The 24,181-nt window shown below is 43.0% G+C and overlaps 1 protein-coding gene across 2 annotated transcripts in view; it reads left to right on the plus strand.

The window, feature by feature from the left end:
* The first annotated feature begins 1,911 nt into the window (after positions 1 to 1,911).
* The window catches only part of LOC144494790 (uncharacterized), a 121,587-nt gene continuing 99,317 nt past the window's right edge, over positions 1,912 to 24,181 (plus strand). For both annotated transcript variants that reach the window (XM_078214138.1, XM_078214139.1), the window contains exons 1-3: positions 1,912 to 2,133; positions 18,571 to 18,626; positions 22,007 to 22,089. In XM_078214138.1, coding sequence (XP_078070264.1) covers positions 2,104 to 2,133; positions 18,571 to 18,626; positions 22,007 to 22,089 — 169 coding nt within the window. In that variant the 5' untranslated portion in view covers positions 1,912 to 2,103. The remainder of the gene's footprint in view (positions 2,134 to 18,570; positions 18,627 to 22,006; positions 22,090 to 24,181) is intronic.

Below are 24,181 nucleotides of genomic sequence, written 5' to 3' on the forward strand. Positions count from 1 at the left end.
TTTTCAGAAAGATTAGGCGGTATAGGCTGAGGTATTGGCAAATGTAAAACAACATTGTACAATGTCACCACTATCAAAAGGATGAAATTACAATCATAAGTTTTCATGGAAACTGTTCATGTAAAATGCGGAGGAGGAAGTTCTATTAGGAAAAGCTGGAACTGGCATGTAAGAGTTAACATTTCAGCACATTACAGCTAACAAAGAAAACTGTGATATGTGGTCTTAATCATTTCCACATCATGCTCTTTATTAATGTCTATTTATGTTCTGAGGCCACGTGTTTCATTGCAAACTCGAATTTCAACCTGCTCTTAAGAAGTTCAGTAAGAAGTCTCACAACACCAGGTTAAAGTCCAACAGATTTATTTGGTAGCAAATACCATAAGCTTTCGGAGCACTGCTCCTTCGTCAGATGGAGTGGAAATGTGCTCTCAAACAGTACACAGACACAGAAATCAAGTTACAGAATACTAATTAGAATGCAAATCTCTACAGCCAGCCAGGTCTTAAAGGTACAGACAATGTGGGTGGAGGGAGCATTCAACACAGGTTGAAGAGATGTGTATTGTCTCCAGACAGAACAGCTAGTGAGATTCTGCAAGACCAGGGGAAAGCTGTGGGGGTTACTGATAATGTGACATAAATCCAACATCCCGGTTTAGGCCGTCCTCATGTGTGCGGAACTTGGCTATCAGTTTCTGCTCAGCGACTCTGCGCTGTCGTGTGTCGTGAAGGCCGCCTTGGAGAACGCTTACCTGAAGATCCAGGGTTGAATGCATTCAGCCCTGGATCTTCAGGTAAGAGTTCTCCAAGGCGGCCTTCACGACACACGATAGCGCAGAGTCGCTGAGCAGAAACTGGTAGCCAAGTTCTGCACACATGAGGACGGCCTAAACCGGGATGTTGGATTTATGTCACATTATCAGTAACCCCCACAGCTTGCCCCTGGTCTTGCAGAATCTCACGAGCTGTTCTGTCTGGAGACAATACACATCTCTTTAACCTGTGTTGAATGCTCCCTCCACCCACATTGTCTGTACCTTTAAGACCTGGCTGGCTGTAGAGATTTGCATTCTAATTAGTATTCTGTAACTTGATTTCTGTGTCTGTGCACTGTTTGAGAGCACATTTCCACTCCATCTGACGAAGGAGCAGTGCTCCGAAAGCTTATGGTATTTGCTACCAAATAAATCTGTTGGACTTTAACCTGGTGTTGTGAGACTTCTTACTGTGTTTACCCCAGTCCAACGCCGGCATCTCCACATCTTAAGAAGCTCCCCAGGTGTCCATGTTTCCTTGAATACTGATATGCTCGTGGATCGTACTTTTCAATGTTAAAACTGTCTCAAAGGACCTTCCTATCATATATTTAATGTCCATCTCCTGTTTTAATGAATGTAATGTAAGATATCCATTTTTAAAATTTAATTCTTGGGAATGGGCATCACTGACAAGATCAGCATTTGTTTGTCAATCCTGAATGCCCTTGATAAGTTGATGGGGATCCAACCTTTTAAACCAATGTGGCGTCGGTACACCAACATTGTGTTTGTCTTGGAGAGGAACTAGATGCTGGCATTCCAATGCAGCTGCTGTGCTTGTAAACAGTTGCTCCTTATTTACTCTATTAACCTCCTCTGCTGTATGTAATAGCTTCTCCAGTGTTCCCCATGACCGAAGTTCCTCGTCACTGGTACCATTCTAATAAATATTTCCTGTACCCTCTGCAAGTTTTCGGGTAATGCACAACATTCAAACTGAAGACGAAGCCACGGCGTCTTCTCAAGGTTTAAATCCAACAACGCTGCAGATGAAGGGTCGCGAACTTGCTGTGAACCTCCGACATCCACTCATCTCTCGCACTGCGCGGTTCTGATCACGTGACCCAGCGGAGCGCCGGCTGATGACGTCTCTGACGGGGCGCGCGCCGCCGTGCAGCAGCTCAGGCTGAGCTGTGATTGGCTGACCAGTCAGAGACGTTGCTGCAGGCCGCGCCCGGGTGACGCTTGGCCCGCGCGACCTATTTCAAATCAACGGAAGAGGCGCGAGGCGGACAGATAGGTTCCCGACCCCCGGTAGTGCCCCGCTCAGTGACTGGGCATGAGCGGGGAGGCGGCACTGCCCAGGCTGGTGAGTCCGGGCCGGCGGCGGAGGTGTGCGCCAGTTGGAATAAGGAAGGATGGTGTGGTTGCCGGGTCCCCTGTCCCGCCTGTCTCCCCGGGCAGATAGACGGGGAAGTTGGTAGAGGGGTTTGGAGGGGGCTAATGGTTATAGTCTGTTACTGCTGCGTGATGGAGCAGTTTGTGCTAATGGTTTTAAAGTTAAGAATCTGAAGTTAAGACTGACATGGCGTGTGGGTAACCCCCAATACAGTACTGGCACAAAGATGTCAACCACAGCACTGGTGCTGTGAAAGCAGCATCCATTTACAGACAGGGATTGGAAAGGCAGAGAATGCAGGAAGCGCTCCGTGGTTAACACTCCTGCCTCACAGTGCCAGTGACCTGGATTCGATTCCCGGTTTGGGTCACTGTGCAGAGTCTGCACATTCTCCCCGTGTCGACGTGGGTTCCCTCCGAGTGCTCCGGTTTCCTCCCACAGTCCGAAAGACGTGCTGGTTAGGTGCATTGGCCATGCTAAATTCTCCCTCAGTGTATCCGAACAGGAGCTGGAGTGTAGCGACTAGGGGATTTTCACAGTAACTTCATTGTGGTGTTAATGTAAGCCTACTTGTGACACTAATAAATAAACTTTTTAAAGCAAGTCAGACAGAATCTGCAGATCAGGCAGATGGGGTTACCATTTGAGGACAACCACCCTTCATCTGAACGAGTAGTTCATAAAACCCCTACAGTGGAGGAGGAGGCCATCCGACCCATTGAGTCTGCGCCAACTCTCTGACAGAGCATCATACCTGATCCCCTAAACCCCACTAATCCCCCTAACTAGACATCTTGAGACACCAAGGCACAATTTACTGTGGCCAATCCATCTAACCTACACATCTTTGGACTGTGAGAGGAAACTGGAGTACCCGGAGGAAACCCATACAGACACAGGGAGAACGTGCAAACTCCACACAGTCACCCATCATGGGAATGTTCCTGGTGCTGAGAGGCAGCAGTGCTAATCACTGTGCCGCCTTCGATGTTACAATTGAGCAATGGCCTTCAATTATATACTGCCTGTAAATGCTGCACAACATCCCAAGGCACTTCACAGAAGCATTATTAGCAAAGGGGACATTATTGTGTTAAATCATTATTATGAATAATAGTAATGTTTTACCATGTTAATTCAAAGTCATTTAATAAATTGACAGTTCATTTTTTCCGCACTAAAAACGCTTCATGTGCTGTCCATTTCAAAGCATCTTTGTATGAATAACTTAATTATCAAATGTGTAGTGTATTTTTAAGTCAATAATTTATGGTTACCCCTGTCAAATTCTGTATTTCATGGAATTATGACCACTGGATATTGAATGGTATAGTTGTTCAGATGTGAAAATGTAACTTGATGTAATGTTTATCACCTTTTCTAACCCCAAGGTGCATTACAATGTGGTTACACAGGTTAGTGATAGGTATTTGGCTCTTAGTAACAGTGAGAAAAATCATAGGTTTTAGCAGCACTGGGAAGCACCCTTTAGTTTTTTACCTTGCTTTTGTTAAGTTGATAAGTGAGTCCAATGTTTTCAAAAACTTCCAATAGGAGCAAATGGGGAGGAACAGATTAGAAACTTAATGGTTATTGGAAATTCAACAAATAGAAGGATAATTCTCTGGAGCCACAATCGACAGTTTGAAGAATGGGTTATCTATCTGATGTCAGGATAAGAGTATCTTGATGTGGTTGAAAAGTAAATTTGGAATGAGGTGGATGGTTTATTTGTTGTGACTCCTATCAGGATGAGCAACGTATGAAAGAACAAGGAGGAGACCCTACGGAGGGATTGCCAGGAAATAGATATATAAATTAAAATGCAGAAGCATGGTAATTATTACTTGAGCCATATGGAAATCGGTACAGGGATGAACAGAGTAGGAAAATTGAAACATAGCTTGGGTAAAGATTTGGTAACCGTGGTGGGATTCAGGCCAAGGATGAGAAGGAACTAGATGGGCTACATCTGGCTGGAAACAGTCCTAGTTGAAAAGGATAAATAGGCCTCTTGAAAGGACTTCAAGCCAACAAAAAAGCTATGCAGAGAGGGTGTCGTTTGTGATGGGGACTCGGGCAGAAATACAGAGCTATTTTTAAAAAAAAATAAAGTATGTGAGAGAAGTCCAGGTCATGAATATTGGGAAAAGTGCTATCAATTTTGAAATTCAGAAAGAAATGTAGCTAATAACGAAGTAACTAAAAAACGCAATAGAAGTGATTTAAAAGTGATAAGTGAAAATGTGCTTAAAAACATCAGGGCCTATTGCTCAATTAAAAGTTCTATACACATGCTCAGAGTAGGAAAAATAAAATTAGTCAATGGCTTGAAATTTGGGATCACTGAAAGCTGGCTACAATCTGTTCATGCCTTGGAGATAAACATTGCAGGTTTAAAGATGTTAGAAAGCTTGGAGAAATAGGGAAAAGAAGAGCAGCAATATCGATAATGATATTGATAATGGCATTAAAGATGGTTTATCAGTAAAACTGAGCAGGCAGTATTAATACTGGGTCTAATTAAGGATTAGAAAACTATGCAAGACTTTGGGAATTGTTTACCAGTACATTCCTGCAGATAAGTGACCAAAGTCAGTTAGGATAGGTAATGACACCTCCTCCATAATTATCCTCAACACTGGTACCCGCAAGGCTGTGTCCTCAGCCCCTTGATATACTCCTTATGACTGAGTGGCCAAATTCCACTCCAATTTTCAAGCTTGTTGATGACAGCACTGTAGTGGGTTGGATTTCAAACAGAGTACAGGAAAGAGATGGAGAATCTGGTGAAATGGTGCGATGACAATCTCTCCCTCAATGTCAGTAAAACGAAGGAGGCAGTCATCGACTTCAAGAAGTATAGTGGAGGACATGCCCCTGTCGACATCAAAGGTGATGAAGTGGAGATGGTCGAGAGCTTCAAGTTTCTAGGTATTCTGATCACCAATAATCTGTCCTGGTCCCTACAGGCTGATGCTAGAGTTAAGAAAGCCCACCAACACCTTGACTTTCTCAGAAAACTAAGGAAATTCAGCATTCCTCTATGCCTCTCACCGACATAGGCCCTGTCCTACTCTGATGTTTTTAAACACGTTTTCACTTATCACTTTTAAATCACTCCCATTGTGTTTTTTAGTTACTTCGTTATTAGCTACATTCCTTTCTGAATTTCAAAATTGATAGCACTTTTCACAGTATTCATGACCTGGACTTCTCTCTTGTCCTTTTATTTAAAAGAAAATAGCTCTGTATTTCTGCCCGAGTCCCCATCACAAACATGCATCAGAGAAAGCATCCTTTCTGGATGCATCATAGCTTGGTATGGCTCCTGCTCTGACCAAGACTGCAAGAAACTACAAAGGGTTGTGAACAAAGCCCAGTTAATCACGCAAACAAGTCTGCCATCCATTGACTCCATCTACACTTACTGCTGCCTAAGGAAAGCAGCCAGCATAATTAAGGACCCTACGCAGCCGGACATACCCTCACCCGTCTTCTTCCATTGGGAAAAAGATACAAAAGTCTGAAAGCGCGTACCGACCATCTCAAGAACTTCTTTCCTGCTGCCATCAGACTTTTGAATGGTTCTATCACATTATTAAGCTGATCTCTCTCTTCACCCTATTGATAACTGCAACACTCTATTCTGCACCTCATGCTTTCCTTCTCCCCTATGTACTCTATGAACGGCATGTTTTGTTTGTATAACTTGCAAGAAACAATACTTTTCACTCTGTGACAATGATGAACCAATTCAATTCAAGTAGTTATAATGAGAAATGTTAATTTTCACCCTGTCAAAGTACCAAAGCCAGTGAATAGTTTGTGTATATTCTAGAATAGTATTCTTGAAGCAAGTGAACTGGCCATATTAGATTGAGTAATGATCCTGAATTAGTTAACAATCTAATGGCAAGGGGAGCGCCTAGCTGTCAGTCACCATAATATGATTGAATTTTCTGTGACTTTAAAAGGGAGACGGGCAACTCGTGAACCAAGGTTTTAAATCTGGGTAAGGCTGACTTTAGAGGAATGAGACAGAAATGGGCCACAACAAACTGCAGAACTGTTGACAAATAGAACTATGACGAGCAGAGGGAAATTAAAAAAAAAAAATTAAGGTTTTTTAGAACTCATGTAAAGAGAGTAGCATAATGTGGTCCCTTAAATGACTGACACAGATGATACTGTAATTGGAAATCAGGAAATGATAGTTACTAAAAAGCTACTTTGCATCAGTCTTTGCGGTTGAGGATGAATACCAGAGATGCAAGGAAAACTAAATCAAGGAGAGAGACCAAACGCATTCACTTTAGTGAAAACTTGATGAAGTGACTAATGAGATTAAAGACAAAATAACCTTCAAGACCATTTACCAGACAATTATGGGCCTATTAGTCCAAGGGCAATTGAGCTTGTGGCGTAGTGGTATTGTCACTGGACTAATAATCCAGAGACCCACAGTAATGGTCTGGGGACCTAGATTCGATTCCACCACGACAGATGGTGAAATTTGGATTTAATAAAAATCTGGAATTAAAAGTCTAATGCTGACCACGAACCTATTGCCAATTGTTGTAAAAATGCATCTAGTTCACTAATGTTCTTTAGGGAAGTGTTAAGACCCAGCCCAGAAACTTCAAGGTGTTTTATGAAGTCAGTCTAGATCCTAAGTTTTACATGTGATTTTGGCATGGATGAACACAAGGCGCTTCACTCCAGGTATGATTGAAGTGACCCACTGGGAAGCTTTTATCAAACAAAGTTTATTTAAGAACACAGTTAAAATATGACAAAATAATTAGCATAACTTTAACCAGTTACAAGACTTAAATATGATACAGTATAACTCCTACCAACTCGCTACCTCTGCAGTTTCAAGTTAAACACCACCCCACAGACATACACCCTTCTTCACACTTAGCAGAAAAACAAGTATGCTACATGATGCTGCATCTTCAGCTTTGTAAAACCTATGGACAGAAATCCAGACCAGCTGTTTGTAGAGAATGATATCTTTAGAACAACCAGACTTCAGAGAGGTAAACTTAATCTGGGGCCGCTTGCAAAGACAGCCATACAGAACAGAAACTCCAACTCCAGAGAGAGGGGGAAAAAGCACTGTTGCTTCTCTCCACTTCAAGCCACTGCTGAAAATGAAACTAAAACTTGGACCCTTCTGTGAAGCATAGCTGTCACTAGCTACATAACATGCCTTGTCAGTCACTTTGCAATCCTAAAGGATCATTAAAACCACCAGATTCAAATCAACTTTATATCCATATTGCTTCAGTAACAATAAAAGACACTGGCTACAAACACCACGGTGCTGAGAAATTGCCAAAGACTGCAGAAACATCCTGCAGAGAAACATGATTAAAATACATTTCTTAAAGGCACAGCATCATCACAGGAGGAAATCTTCTACCCTTACCTGGTGTGGCCTATATATGACTCCAGACCAACAACAATGTGTCTCTAAAATGCCCTCAGAAACCACTCAGATCAAGGACAAAAGTTAGGGATGGGCAGTAAATGCTGGCCCAGTCAGTGATGCCCACATCCCGTAAATAAACTAACAAAAAGTGGGGAAGTTACTTGAAATAAATTGACTGGACATTTGGACAAAAGTGAGTTGATCAGAAAGTTAGCATAGGGATTTGTTGTGTGGAATGAACCCAATTTAGTTTAATGAGGTAATAAATGTGGTAAGAGAAAAAGAGAATTAATGGAGTTGGAGATGACCTTTTACCTTGAGTAGAAAATTAGTTAGTAAATAGTAGGCATAAAGAGTGTGTACTTAAATTGGCAGGATCATTTTACTCATTCATGAATGTGGGCATCACTGGCTATGCCAACATTTATTGACTATTACTAATTGCTCTTGAGAAGATGGTGGTGAGCTCTTTCTTGGACTGCTGCAGTTTGTGTATTGCAGGAGAACCCATAGTGTTGTTCGAAGAGAGTTCTGGATTTTGACACAGTCACGCTGGAGGAATGGCGATATATTTCCATGTCAGGAAAGTGAGTGGTGTGTTGAAGGAGAACTTCAAGGTGATGGTGTTCTCATGCATCTGGTGCCCTTGCCCTTCTAGGTGCTTTGGAAGGTGCTGTCGAAAGAGCCTTGGTGAGTTGCTACAGTGCATCTTATAGATGGTACACACTGCTACCCTGATGTGTTAGTGGTGAGGGAGTGAATGTTGAGGTGGTGGGTGGGATGCCATTCAAATGGGCTGCTGTGGCTTTGATGGTGTTGAACTTCTCGAGTGTTGGTAGAGTTGCACACATCCAGGCAAGTGGAGGGTATTTCATCATACTCTTGACTTGGGCCTTGATGGGCTTTGGGAGTCAGGAGCTGAGTTACTCTGCATAGAACTCCCAGCCTCTCGCCTCCTCTTGCAGTCATAGCATTTATATACAGTTCCTAGTGTGATTGTTCATGTTACTTGACACTCATCAGCCCAAACCTGAATATTGTCCAGTTCTTGCTGTATATGGACATGGCCTGCTTCAGTGGTGACCCCATGGATCTTTACAGGTGCCACAACTTATCTCTACATTTCTAAATGGCATGAATGACCGTCTGCCGCCCGGTCCCCTCGGCCGCTGCAAGCCTTAATTGTGACTAATAAATAAACTTTAACTTCACTGAATATATAATAGGAACAAACAAAAGGCTGAGCAACTGAAAACATACTTTGGTTCTGTCTTCACAAAAGAGGATACCAATCAGATACCACAAATGTTGGAGAATGCAAGATTTAATGAGAGGGAAGAACTGAGAGAGATCAATATTAGTAGTGAAATGAAGCTGGGAAAATGAATGGGACTGAAGGCGGATAAGTGGATGATCCATCTCGGCCCCCTCCAGTGGTCCCCAGCATCTCGGATGTCAGTCTCCAGCCAATTCGATTCACTCCACGTGATATCAAGAAACGGTTGGAGACACTGGATACTGCAACGGCAATGGGCCCTGATAACATTTCGGCAATAGTACTGAAGACTTGTGCTGCAGAACTTGCCGCTTCCCTAGCCAAGCTCTTCCAGTACAGTTACAACACTGGCATCTACCCAACAATGTGGAAAATTGCCCAGGTACGTCCTGTACACAAAAAGCAGGACAAATCCAACCCGGCCAATTATCGCCCAATCAGTCTCGCGATCATCAGTAAAGTGATGGAAGGGGTCATCAACAGTGCTATCAAGAAGCACCTGCTCAGCAATAATGTGCTCAGTGATGCCCAGTTTGGGTTTCGTCAGAGTCACTCAGCTCCTGACCTCATTACAGCCTTGGTTCAAACATGGACAAAAAAGTTGAATTCCAGAGGTGAGATGAGAGTGACAGCCCTCGACATCAAGGCTGCATTCGACCAAGTGTGGCATCCTTGGGGTTATCATTGACCAGGAACTGAACTGGACTCGCCACATAAACACAGTGGCTACAAAAGCAGGTCAGAAGCTAGGAATACTGCGGCAAGTAACTCACCTCCTGACTCCCCAGAGCCTATCCACCATCTACAAGGCACAAGTCAGGAGTGTGATGGAATACTCCCCATTTGCCTGGATGGGTGCAGCTCCAACAACACTCAAGAAACTTGACGCCATCCATGATAAAGCAGCCCACTTGATTGGCACCACATCTACAAACATTCAATCCCTCCACCACCGACGCTCAGTAGAAGCAGTGTGTACTATCTACAAGATGAACTACAGCAATTCACCATCAATCCTTAGACAGCACCTTCCAAATCCACGACCACTTCCATCTAGAAGGACAAAGGCAGCTGATAAATGGGAACACCATCACCTGCAAGTTCCCCTCCAAGTCACTCACCATCCTGACTTGGAAATATATCACCTTTCTTTCGAGTTCGCTGGGTCAGAATCCTGGAATTCCCTCCCGAATGCTATTGTGGGTCAACCCACAAAACATGGACTGCAGTGGTTCAAGAAGGCAGCTCACCACCACCTTCTCAAAGGCAACTAAGGATGGGCAATAAATGCTGGCCAGTCAGCGACACCCATTTCCCACGAATGAATAAAAAAAAGGATAAATCACCAGGGACCGATAATCTACATCCCAGATTACTTAAGGAAGTGGTTCTAGAAATAGTGGATGCATTGGTGGTCATCCTCCAGGATTCTATAGATTCTGGAACAGTCCCTGCAGATTGGAGGGTAGCTAATGTCACTCCAATATTCAAAAAGGGAGGTAGAGAGAAAGCAGGGAATTATAGACTAGTAAGCCGAACATCGGTATTGGGGATAATTCTTGGATCTATTATCAAGGACTTTATAGCGGAGCATTTAGAAAGCAGTGGCAGGATCAGACAGAGTCAGCATGGATTTTTGAAGGGGAAATCATGGTTGACAAATCTGTTGGAATTTTTTGAAGGTGTAACTAGTAGAATTGACAAGGGGGAGTCAGTTGATGTGGCATATTTGGACTTTCAGAAACTGTTTGACAAAGTCCCGCATAAGAGATTATCGTGCAAGGTTAAAGCACATGGGATTGGGGGGTGGGGGCGGGGGGGGTGGGGAAGAAGTGTATTGAGATGGATAGAAAACTGGCTGGCAGAGAGGAAACAAAAAGTAGGAATTAATGGGTGCTTTTCAAATTGGCAGTCAGTAACTAATGGGGTGCTACAGGGATCGGTGCTGGGACCCAGCTATTCACAATATATATTAATTTGGATGAGGGAACAAAATGTAACATCTAAAAGTTTGCAGATGATACCAAGTTGGGTGGGAGGGTGAACTGTGACGAGGATGCAGAGATCTTTCAGCATGATCTGGACAGGTTGGGTGAGTGGGCAAATCAATGGCAGATGCAGTACAATTTGGATAAATGTGAAGTTATTCACTTTGGAAGCAAAAATAAGAAGGCAGATTATTACCTGAATGGCTGTAAATTGGGAGAGGGGAGTGTGCAGCGGGACCTGGGTGTCCTTGTGCACCAGCCACTGAAGGTAAGCATGCAGGGCAGCAGGCGGTAAAGAAGGCATGTTGGCTTTCATTGTGAGAGGTTTCGAGTACAGGAGCAGGGATGTGTTGCAATTATACAGGGCTTTGGTGAGGCCACACCTAGAATATTGTATGTGGTTTTAGTCTCCCTTTCTGAGGGAAGGATGTTCCTGCTCTCGAGGGAGTGCAGCGAAGATTTACCAGACTGATTTCGAGGGTGATGGGACTGATGCATGAGGAGAGATTGAATAGGTTAGGATTGTTTTTGCTGGAGTTCAGACGAATGAGGGGGTATCAGAGAGAATTAAAATTCTAACAGGACTAGACAGGGTAGGTGCAGGGAGGATGTTTCTGATGGTGGGGGTGTCCATGACCAGGGGTCACAGTTTGAGGATGCAGGGTAGACCGTTTAGGACCGAGATGAGGAGGCATTTCTTCACTCAAAGAGTGAACAGGTTAACGAAACTATTAACAAACTGAGTAAAACACTATTCTAATGGAATGCTTTTTAGATAATTACAATTCCCATTTATTAACAAAAATAATAGAATTTCTAGTCACTCAAAATGCAGTCAGGTTTGTAGTCTACTGGAATGTTCTTTCTTTGCAGACTTCTGTGTTCCGTTGGTACCTTTATGATTGCGATGAGGCTTTAACCTGGTGTTGTGAGACTTCTTACCATAGTTAGATGGCACAGTAAATAATTCACTGGGAGTGGAAAGTTGCAGTGATTACCACAGGAAGTAGTTGATGCCAAAACATTAAATGTATTCAAAAGGTGGCTAGATATAGCACTTGGAGCAAACAGGATCCAAGGTTATGGAGCAAAAGCAGGATTAGGCTACTGAATTGGACGATCAGCCATGATTGTGATGAGTGGCGGAGCAGGCTCGAAGGGCCGCATGGCCTCCTCCTACTCCTATCTTCTATGTTTCTATGTAACAATTTAAGATAGTTTATTAAGAAGTCATAATTTAGATATGATGCAAGGCTAAATAGTCAGGAAAAGCATATAGCCCAAGGCAGATGAGAGTGGCTTACTGATCTTGGAGGGCGTACCAACAGTGTGTCTATCTCTGTAGCTTGTGGCAGCTGTTACGAAGGAGAGGTTGATCTCTTCTACGAGAACTAACACTCAACCACTCAGAGAAGTACCTCCCTTCATAATCTGTTATTTTGTGAGAAGGGGGATTATCTGCCCTTCAACAGCTTTTAGTGGTCAAATCAAAATAACTACTGAGACACTATGTAAAATCAACAAGTAACACTTCATTTTTCTAAGTGAACAGGTTAACGAAACTATTAACAAACTGAGTAAAACACTATTCTAATGGAATGCTTTTTAGATAATTACAATTCCCATTTATTAACAAAAATAATAGAATTTCTAGTCACTCAAAATGCAGTCAGGTTTGTAGTCTACTGGAATGTTCTTTCTTTGCAGACTTCTGTGTTCCGTTAGTACTTTTATGATTGCGATGAGGCTTTAACCTGGTGTTGTGAGACTTCTTACCATAGTTAGATGGCACAGTAAATAATTCACTGGGAGTGGAAAGTTGCAGTGATCATTGATAGATCAGATGAATGGGCAAAACTGACAATTCAGTACAACATTGTGATGATGTTCATGTTGGTCGTAAGAAAGATAGATCAATGTATTTTCTAAATGGTGCGAAGCTAGGATCTGAGTATAAGCAGCGTAATTAAGAGTCTTGAGTACAGAAATCTATAGAAGCTTGTGGACAGGTACAACCAAAAAACTGGCTAATGGAATGTTGGCTTTTATCATAGAATCATAGAAACCCTACAGTACAGAAAGAGGCCATTCGGCCCATCGAGTCTGCACCGACCACAATCCCACCCAGGCCCTACCCCCATATCCCTACATATTTTACCCTCTAATCTACGCATCCCAGGACACAAAGGGGCAATTTTAGCATGGCCAATCAATCTAACCTGCACATCTTTGGACTTGATGGGTGTGGTGTTTGGAATATAGTGGGATGGAATTGAGGCCATGGTTAAACTCTCCCTTGAGTAATGCATTCAGTTCTGGCATCACCCATCCCTGAATGGATATATTGGTTTCGGTTGGTGTGCCACACAGATTCATCAGCATGGTACCAGGGTTGTGAAAGTGTTAAATTATGGAGGCTGGTTGCATACACTGGGCTTCTGGGAGAGTCCAGAACAAGAGGGCATCACCTTTAGATTAGAGTTAGGTGATGTCACTTCCTCCCACAGAGGGTCTGTCCTCAGAAACTTGCTGTGACTAGGTCAGTTAAAAATTCAAAATAGATTTTTGTTCAGAAGCATAAGGCAATGGAAGCAAACTGGATAGGAATGAAAATACTGATCAGCCATGATCTAATTGAATGGTGAGACAGGTTCAAAATGGTGAATGGCCAAATCAGGTTCCTATGTTGCTAACAAATTTCTAACACATTTTTCTTTTGGTGCCTTGGACTCTGAGTGCATAGTTAAACAGAGAATAAAGGCCACTGAATTACAATCTCTGTATGCATATTACACTTAGAGATCAAAATGGTATTCAACAAAAACCCTTTTATATTCACCTGTGAAGGATTGCCTCAGCATAGATTTCTGAAGGGTGACAGTAATATTTTTCTAACAATAGACTAACTACATTAATTTATAAGTATTGTTCAGGAAAAGAAATCATTTTATATTAGCATCTATTCACACTGATGTACAGAGTTTTATATAAAACTACAAATCTCAACATTCTGGAAAAGCATGCTAGTCTCCACGGGATTGTTTTACCCCATCTCGCCTCCACCCTTTTGATAGTATGGTATCAACCTATGAATGTTCATCTGTGGGGAAGGTGGCATTGCTAATTAGCTATTCAGCATCAATACACTTTTCCCCTCAGACTTGCTTTATAATTGTGGGGGCGATTTTACCATTGCGTTGCGCCCGTTTCGGGTGCGAAGTGATGATTAAAGTGGATCGTAGAGTGCTTAGCGCTGTTGGCACCGGTTTTCGCGACCGATGCCATTTTACAGTGCCAGATTTCCAGCATGGTCAGCCTCTCGCTGGCAAGAGGCAGGTTAGTGTGTTTAAATTTATTTTAATGCTGTTTAACATCTGCTTAACGAGCCCGGCGCTCAATCGTCTGGGCTCACCCCCCCTTTATGACTTCGGTGGGAAAGGTTCTCGTCGACGAGGAATAGACATGCTCCCCATGAACGGGAGCAGTGTACTTGGCCTCGCCGGTTGAACTGGAGGCAATTGAGGCCCCTGGGGAGGCTGAGGGCAAGGGGTGGTGCCCCTTGGGCAGTACCAGATTGGCAGTGACACCTTGGCACCTGGGCAATGCCCACCGGGCCGTGCAGGGACAGGGCTAGTGGGGGAAGGGGATAATGGGGAAGGGGGCCCACTGCCACTCTGCAGCGATCGGTGGGGGGCAGGGCGGTGGGCCCGCGATCAGCGGGGGGAGGGGGGAGCGGCGTGGGGGAGGACGGCAGGCCCGCGATCGGTCTGGATGGTGGGGGAGGGTGGTGGGTCAAAGAACAATACAGCGCAGGAACAGGCCCTTCGGCCCTCCAAGCCCGCACCGCTCCCTGGTCCAAACTAGACCATTCTTTTGTATCCCTCCATTCCCACTCCGTTCATGTGGCTATCTAGATAAGTCTTAAATGTTCCCAATGTGTCCGCTTCCACCACCATGCCCAGCAGCGCATTCCAGGCCCCCACCACCCTCTGTGTAAAATACGTCCTTCTGATATCCGTGTTAAACGCGCCCCCCCCCCCCCCCCCCCCCCCCCTGAACCTATGACCCCTCGTGAACGTCACCGCTGACCTGGGAAAAAGCTTCCCATCGTTCACCCTATCTATGCCTTTCATAATTTTATACACATCTATTAGGTCACCCCTCATCCTCCGTCTTTCCAGTGAGAACAACTCCAGTTTACCCAATCTCTCCTCATAACTAAGCCCTTCCATACCAGGCAACATCCTGGTAAAACTCCTCTGCACTTTCTCTGAAGCCTCCACGTCCTTCTGGTAGTGGCGACCAGAACTGGGCGCAGTATTCCAAATGCGGCCGAACCAACGTTCTATACAATTGCAACATCAGACCCCAACTTTTATACTTTATGCCCCGTCCTATAAAGGCAAGCATGCCATATGCCTTATTCACTACCTTCTCCACCTGTGATGTCACCTTCAAGGATCTGTGGACTTGCACAACCAGGTCCCTCTGCGTATCTACACCCTTTATAGTTCTGTCATTTATCGTATAGCTCCCCTCTACGTTAGTTTTACCAAAATGCATCACTTCGCATTTATCTGGATTGAACTCCATCTGCCATTTCTTTGCCCAAATTTCTGTAGCCTCTGACAGTGTTCCTCACTATCTGCAAGTCCAGCCATTTTCGTGTCGTCCGCAAACTTACTGATCACCCCAGTTACACCTTCTTCCAGATCATTTATATAAATCACAAACAGCAGAGGTCCCAATACAGAGCCCTGCAGAACACCACTAGTCACAGGCATCCAGCCGGAAAAAGACCCTTCCACTACCACCCTCTGTCTTCTGTGACCAAGCCAGTTCTCCACCCATCTAGCCACCTCCCCCTTTATCCCATGAGATCCAACCTTTTGCACCAACCTACCATGAGGGACTTTGTCAAACGCTTTACTAAAGTCCATATAGACGACATCCACGGCCCTTCCCTCGTCAACCATTCTAGTCACTTCTTCAAAAAACTCCACCAGGTTAGTGAGGCATGACCTCCCTCTCTCAAAACCATGCTGACTATCGTTAATGAGTTTATTCCTTTCTAAATGCGCATACATCCTATCTCTAAGAATCCTCTCCAACAACTTCCCTACCACGGGCGTCAAGCTCACCGGCCTATAATTACCCGGGTTATCCTTCTTACCCTTCTTAAATAATGGGACCACATTAGCTATCCTCCAATCCTCTGGGACCTCACCTGTGTCCAGTGACGAGACAAAGATTTGCGTCAGAGGCCCAGCGATTTCATCTCTCGTCTCCCTGAGCAGCCTGGGATAGATTCCATCAGGCCCTGGGGATTTGTCAGTCTTTATATTCCCTAAAAAACCTAACACTTCCTCCCTTATAATGGAGATTTTCTCTAACGGGTCAACACTCCCCTCCGAGACACTCCCAGTCAACACACCCCTCTCCTTTGTGAATACCGACGCAAAGTATTCACTTAGGATCTCCCCTACTTCTTTGGGCTCTAAGCATAATTCCCCACTTTTGTCCCTGAGAGGTCCGATTTTTTCCCCTGACAACCCTTTTGTTCCTAACGTATGAATAAAATGCCTTGGGATTCTCCTTAATTCTGTCTGCCAAGGACATTTTGTGACCCTTTTTGCCCTTCTAATTCCTCGTTTGAGTTCTTTCCTACTTTCTTTTATTCCCCCAGAGCTCCCTCCGTTTTTAGCTGCCTGGACCTAACATACGCCTCTCTTTTCTTTTTGACCAATCCCTCAATTTTCCTGGTTATCCACGGTTCTCAAATCCTACCCTTCCTATCCTTTTTTACAGGCACATGCCTGTCCTGCAGCCCTAACAACTGTTCCTTAAAAGACTCGCACATGCCAGATGTGGATTTACCCTCAAACAACCTCTCCCAATCAACAGCTGCCAATTTCTGCCTAATCCCACTAAAGTTAGCCTTCCCCCCAATCCAACACCTTACCCTTGGGACACCACTCATCCTTTCCCATCACTATCCTAAAGCTAACAGAATTGTGGTCACTATTTGCCACATGTTCCCCTACCGAAACTTTGAAGACCTGACCGGGCTCATTCCCCAGTACTAGGTCCAGTATAGCCCCCTCTCTAGTCGGTCTGGGTGGTGGGGGAGTTGGCGGGGGCTATATCTTGGGCCACGGGCCCCGCAATTGCAGGGATAGGGAGCTGCTTCAGGTTGCCTGCAGTGGCAGGGGCCTAACAACTCTCTTTTCTGTCAGACCCTTGCTACTACTAATGCGCATGTGCAGCATCACAGAGGCACACAGCACGCTAACTCCCTCTGCAGGCTTTAGGGTGCATTACGCCCCGCCCACAGGCTTCTGCAGCGAGCAACAGGCTCACTCAGAATTTTGCAGGCAGAGTGCGTTGGAGGGGCCTGAAAACACGCTGAAAAAATGGATCTGAAACTCTCCCAGTTTCAAGTCCGCCCAACACTTAGAAAACAAATGGTAATATCGAGCTGTTTAGCATAAGAACATTTGTGAACCAGATGGGTTCAATCAATCAACAATGGTTTCACAGTCATCAGCAGATTCTTAATTCTAATTTTTTAAAATCAAATTCAAATCCACCATCTCCCGTGATAAAATTTGAACCCAGGTCCCCAGAACATTAGCTGAGTTCTGGATTAATAGTCTAGCGATAATGCCGCTAGGGCATGGCCTCCCTCCCAGCGCCCGATCGAGAACCCCTCGCATACTTTCCCACCCCCGATCCTTTGGTAAGTAGATCCGGAAAGACAAGCATAGGTATCTGTTGATCCTGAGCACCACTGTAGCACAGGACTCGGGCTCCTATGGGCTATTCCTAGGAATGCATGTTGAGATAAGCATCAGCTTCTGATGGATGATCAACTTGGTGAAAGATGTTCTTTGACCTGTCCAAACATCTTGATTTTCCAGTGCAAAGAGCTGTCTGTGGCTGAGTTGTGCAGATTGGCACATTCCAAGGTTCAGGGCTATGTGCTGAAGACCAAAACTTGGGGCAGTAAAGGCTCAATGGTGAAAGGCTACAGTCTAAAGCCCTCCCACCATTGTACATGGAGGGACCGGAAACTCTGCAAAAACCCTTGGACAGAATGCACCAGCTAATGGTTGACATGAAATGTAAATTTACTTTGTATATAACCTGCAATGGCAAGTATCGTGAGGTAATACCAGGAAACTGATATTTATGTAATGTCAAATTTGAACTGTTATGTAATGTACTTTTACAGATTTCATGAACAAAATACATTAGAAAATCATCTTTGGAACATTTTTCGCTGTTATAACATGGGAAATGCAGTAATCAATTTGCTGTTTGTTGATCATGTTATGTGCAATGAGATGTGGTGGTATTGATTACGGTATAAATTTTGATTTACCATGACAGCTTTGAATAGTGTTTTGGGTTCTTTCTGAGACCTTGTTTCATCCAAAAGATGGCATTTCATCTGTACTGTACTCTAACTGGGATGTTAGCCTAAATTGTATGTTCAGGTCTTTGAAGTGTAGCTTGACTCCGCACTGTACTGACTCAGAGGTGAGAAAGCTATTGCTAAGATGGTGGGGTGAGATGGGGTATGGAAGGGAGGGAGGGGTTTGGTTCGTATATCAACTTTAAAAATGTGTAGAAATGCTGAAAGTAATGAATATTGCAGTGACAGAATGTTACCTTTTCATATTTGTCTTTTTGGTTTGCAGGAATTGCCAAAGCAGCCCTATAGAAGTAGATACTACAGAGACAATGTATTTGGGAGGTAAACTAACCTTGGATGGTTTTTAACTAGAATATATGGATGCTTGATGGAGGCATTTATAGTGATGCTCATTAAATTCTCATTTATTTAAAGATGCTGACCAATTTATTTAATGAATTAAATATAAAAATAGGTGGTTCTGCAAAATTATCATTTTTAAATTAATTTTGCTTATTTAAACTGCTGAGTAAAATTTTATTGCCACTTTATTTTGAAGCTCTTGCTATAGTTTCACACATTAAGAGATCAGATCTACACATTTTTTTCCAGTAGAGTTGGAGGTAGATTGTAAGGTTTAATTATGTGTGTTTAATAACTTCTGCATGCCTGCTGTATTGCCTAATTATTTACTTAAATGTATTTTTTACATTGTCATGCAAGGTGAAGAATTCATTAAACGGCAGTTATAGAAGGCCATTCAGCCCCTTGTGTCTGTACTAGCTGTTAGGAGGAATCAATCAATTGGTCCATTCTCTTTTCCCATATCCCTGCAAATTGAAATATTTAGTATGTCAAAAATGATCTGCTTTCAATGATGCTTGACAGACACTTTGATAACACGTAATCTTGCCAAACGTAAATGTCAGACAACATTAAAATAGAATTAACAAAAATAAAGAAAGGATCAGGATCGAGATAATCAGATTTTAAGTTACAGCCCAAAGCTCAGTTTGTACATCCTCACCTTTTAAATCACAAGTTTCCATGATCTGAGTCCAAAATTCAACGCCGATGTGCCAATGCTCTGCTGAGAGAGTGCTTTTTTGATACCTTTTGTGATCTTCACTGTGAGAAGCATGCACCTTTGGAGTTAATTTATTGTTCAGTGAAAACAAAATATATTTTCCTGTACACATAACAAAAAATTCAGGCAACTACTGTTACCAGGAGTGAAACAACCAGGCTGTTGCTTTTAAATTTTGCTCCAAAATTCATTATTCCTAACAACTGAGCATGGAAAAGAGTCTCAAAGACTTGAACATATTAGTTTTTATCACTTTTTGTCTTAGTATCTTTTTAAATCATAGTCTAATGTCCATGTCTATGTCTCTTTCAGTTCCCTCATATTGTTGGGCTTAGTAACTCCTCCTAATTCTCTCAATCATGTTATCATCATTCTCTATTCAAATGTCATCAGAAAGATCAAAAACATACTTTTACCAAGGAATTAATAGCACAGAGACAGTTCATGTGGCTGAGACAGTCCATAATTTATACTCTAGGCAAAGTGTACTCTCATCCTTACACATCAATCACTGTTACTCTCTATTTGCTTGCCTAGGGCGGCATGGTGGCACAGTGGTTAGCACTGCTGCCTCACAGCTCCAGGGGACTCGGGCTTGATTCCTAGCTTGAGTCACTATCTTGGCAGAGTCAGCACATTCTCCCTGTGTCTGTGGGGAATTTTCTGCGGATGCTCCACTTTCCTCCCACAGTCTGAAAGATGTGCTGATTAAATGCATTGGCCATGCTAAATTCTCCCTCTGTGTACCCAAACAGGCGCTGGAGTGTGGCGACTAGGGGATTTTCACAGTTACTTCATTGCAGTGTTAATACAAGCCTACTTGTGACTAATAAATAAACTTTAGTTTCCCTTTAAATCCATCTACACTTTATCTCAGTTACTCACTGAGAGTAGTATATTCCATATTCTCACTGCTCTTTCAGTTTCTTCTGAATTCCCTATTTGATTTCTTGGTATCTGTCCTTTATTGACGGCCAAAGTTCTATTTTTCCCACAAGTGGAAATGCTCTCTTTGTGTGCACTCTTGATATTTAAAGAAATTGATCTTCCTCCAGTTGAGTATTGAGAAAATGTCTTTGTCCTATTTTCTAAACCTAATGATATTGTGATCACTGTTTGCCAAATTCTTTCCCACTGTTGCATGCTCCGTATAATTCCCTAGAGCTAGATTTAGCATTGCTTTCTTGTTCTGGAGGAATACTTATCAAAAATTACATAATGTACACAGGCTGATTGAAACACTCGATATTTTCTTTGTTTGTGAAGCTGATCATGTGCTTTTGTGTGTGAATAAATCATTTGCAGCCAATTTCACTGGACTCAAATTCTTGAACTTAAACACATCCCAATTTTAATATTAACGATATTATTTTATTTACTAGAAACTCATTTATTTAAATTACGGCTTCATATCAGTTAATCCCTTGAGTAGGACACTTCAGCTTTCAAAATGTCCACGTTTGTTCAGACTGTTTTCAACTGGATTTGTGCTGCTTTTCTGAAATAAGAGGTGGCCAAAGTGAAAGACAAAGTGCAAACAAAACAAAATTCACCTGAATGATTGACCACATGCAAGAAGTCCTTTTTGATTAGTGCAGTGAAATTATTTTTACAAAGTGCTTGCACTGATTATTGTAAACAAATATATGCTCCAGCTTTTTAACATGCCCTAAAAAGTAGACAGTTGATTATTTAATTTGGATTGAGATTACTTTGCAAATTTTTGAGTCTAGTGAGATGAGAAAAATGCCCCTGTCATTTAATTTGTGGGGATAAATTCACATTAAAATCATTAAAACTGTCTTAGATTCTGGATAAATATATTAGAAGGAAATTAAGACTCCAAAGTATAGAACACAGAACATTACAGCGCAGTATAGGCCCTTTGGCCCTCGATGTTGCGCCGACCAGTGAAACCAATCTAAAGCCCCTCTAATCTACACTATTCCAATATCATCCATATGTTTATCCAATAACCATTTGGATGCTGTTAATATAGAACAATAGATAGCAATAAACAAGCACTCCATTGGAATGTTTTTCAAACTTGCCCATTGTAAACTTTGTTCTACTCTCTAGACTTTATACCTTAACTTCTCAACCAGCATTTATTACTAAAAGGAAATTAGCCTAATGTTTATCTTTTCTAAAATTATTTCTGTAATATCTTAATTCCACAGAGGGTCATTAATAGGGTTTTATCATTTTTGCAGTATTATGTGTAATCATTTACTTCCCTCATGAATAAATAATTTGGGAAGAATGCATAACATATTGATCCCGAAGTTGTTGGGGGTCTAACCTTCCATGTTTTCTTGTGTTGTGTCTGTGCATAACAAGGGAAAAACCTGAGGTTAGCTGACAGTCATTAATGCCAATATGGATTTAAATACTGTATATGAATTTAATGTGATAATTTGGTTAAAGTCCTATAACTTTAAGCACTTAGTTCCCTATATTTGCAAGCTTTTTATAAATGTCAGAATTGTTTATTGAACTTGCCTTCAATCTTCATGCTCATATTTTGTGCAACACCTGCTGGATTTGATAGATGTGAATTATAGGTGTTTCTGGTTGTATTAAAATGTGTCCAAAGAATTTATTTTGTTTTATTCCTTTCTTTCAAACTTTCTAGACTGGCAGGAAAACCCAAGACCATCATCTCTCAGAAAAATGTCAACACATCAACCATTCTAAATAACTTCTTGGCTGGATTAGGTGAACTTTACTTAAATATCTGATTTAAATGGAATGTACTAACCTCTATTGTATGATGCTGTTACATGATTGAACACAAATGTGTTTATTACCATACTTGTGGAATACCTGATCTCAGCTGTGACTACTGAAGGTCAGAGTGAAGGAGGATTGGATGAAGAATCTTCAGAAAATATTCAGTGTTTAAGGGAGACATTGGCACGATGCTACATGATGGTGCTCACTCAGCTTCTGAGCTGTTAGCCAAGATCAGTAATGGGGTAACAATTTCTGTGGGGAGCTGTGGATCAGGGAGGAAGAGAACAATTCAGATGGAATATATCTTCCCCACCTCTGAATTTTTATTTTACTTTGCTTTCTGCTCCTGATATCGATGTCGATCTTAATGATGACAAATGACTCAAAAGTAACTGGGTACATTATTGGCAATATTCAACTTGTGGTCTCAATCCCGCGACAGACATTCCATGCTAATTTTCCAAGTGAAGACATTTAAATTCATTAAAAGCCACATGGCTTATTTTTTTAAATGAAATGTTCAATCCTCATAACGAGTTAACTGAGTCAACAACTGGATAACAAGATTAATCCATGGTGAAAATGGTTTTCTCGCATTTTATCATAACAGGCAAATCAAATTTAATCAGATTCCTGGAGTCATTTTAGGAACAAGGTGGGAGGTTGATCCTGAATCTGGCAGAAATGTATCTCTTGCTTTGATCAGTCATAGTCCCTGTATGAGCAGCCTCCGTAACCATCACCACCACCGTAGTAGTATCCACCTTGGCCCTTGTACCCACTCGAATAGCTATTCCAGACTCCTGTATCATATCAGTCTCTGCCGCTATAACTGCTGCTTTCACTATCCCAATAGCCACTTCCTGCTCCCCTCCTGCGGCCACTGTTACTGTAGCTGCCGCTATAGCCACCTTGACCATACCTGCGGATGCCTCCAGACCTTTTCTTGGCATGACCCACCCCGATCTGGCGCCCATTGAGGAATTTTCCGTTCATCGCCTGCAACGGGTCCCTGGTGTCTTCTGGGTTTTTGAAAGTGATGAAGCTGAAACAGCAGGACGCCATGGTGTCTTTGTCTTTAATCACTTTTACCTCAGAGATCTGCCCGTACTTGGAGAAAACCTCTTCCAGAGACTGCTCGTCTGTATCGAAATTCAGGCCTCCAACAAACAACTTTCTTTCTTCAGTCATGGTGGCAGGATTGCGGCGCACTTGAGTGTGTGAAGCTGTAGGAGCTGGCCTAACTGGTGGAGCTCGTGGTCTCGGGTACCATGTATATGGTGGTGGGGGTCTCCTACAATCTCGGGTGAAGTGTCCTGGCTGCCCGCAATTAAAATATGTCCCTCTATCTCTCCCCGGGGCTGCTATGTAAGGTGGAGCTGTACCTCTCTGGTGTTGGGGATCCCCTCTACCCTCGTTTCTCCATACTGGACTCTGGTTAGCCCTCATCGGAAGCATTCTCGCCTCCCTTTCTGACCGTGACATTGGGGGTCCCTGAACGTCCTGTTCCCAGACTCGAGCTAACCGTCGGAGAACCCATGCTTCATTGTGTGTGGTCTCTGCGGTGTCAAAATTAGCGCAGGCTTTCTTGTCTTCCTTTGTGGTGTGCGAGACTAATGTCCTAGCCCATTTGGATTAATCTAGTCCAATCTAATTCCCCATACACTCCCATGAAGTGGATCCATAAACGACTGGCAAAGGCAGTCGGGTGTTCCCCTTTCCTCTGTCTGCATTTACTTAACCCATCTACAGGATCCCTTTTGTTAAACCCTACCGCGGTCAATATCGCTTCCTTGATCTCGTTTAAGGTTCCTTCCCCAACATTTTGAGGGGCGGGCAGGACAGACTGAACAGACTTGCTTCAGCACCTGACTATCAGTTTCAGTTCCCTTTCATCTCGCCCATGCATTATCTTTTGCTGCCGAACGTCCTCAAAGAAACTGTGTGGATCAGCTGATGGCTCAAAGGTTGTGATTTTATTTGCGATTTCGGCCAATTGTGCCACCGTAAACGGGGTCGTGTATGTAACAGCTGGCCCCTGAGCCTCTCCTCCCCGACGTTCAGTCGTCACTGG

Source organism: Mustelus asterias, chromosome 6 (genome assembly GCF_964213995.1).
Source record: "Mustelus asterias chromosome 6, sMusAst1.hap1.1, whole genome shotgun sequence".
Lineage (NCBI taxonomy): Eukaryota > Metazoa > Chordata > Chondrichthyes > Carcharhiniformes > Triakidae > Mustelus > Mustelus asterias.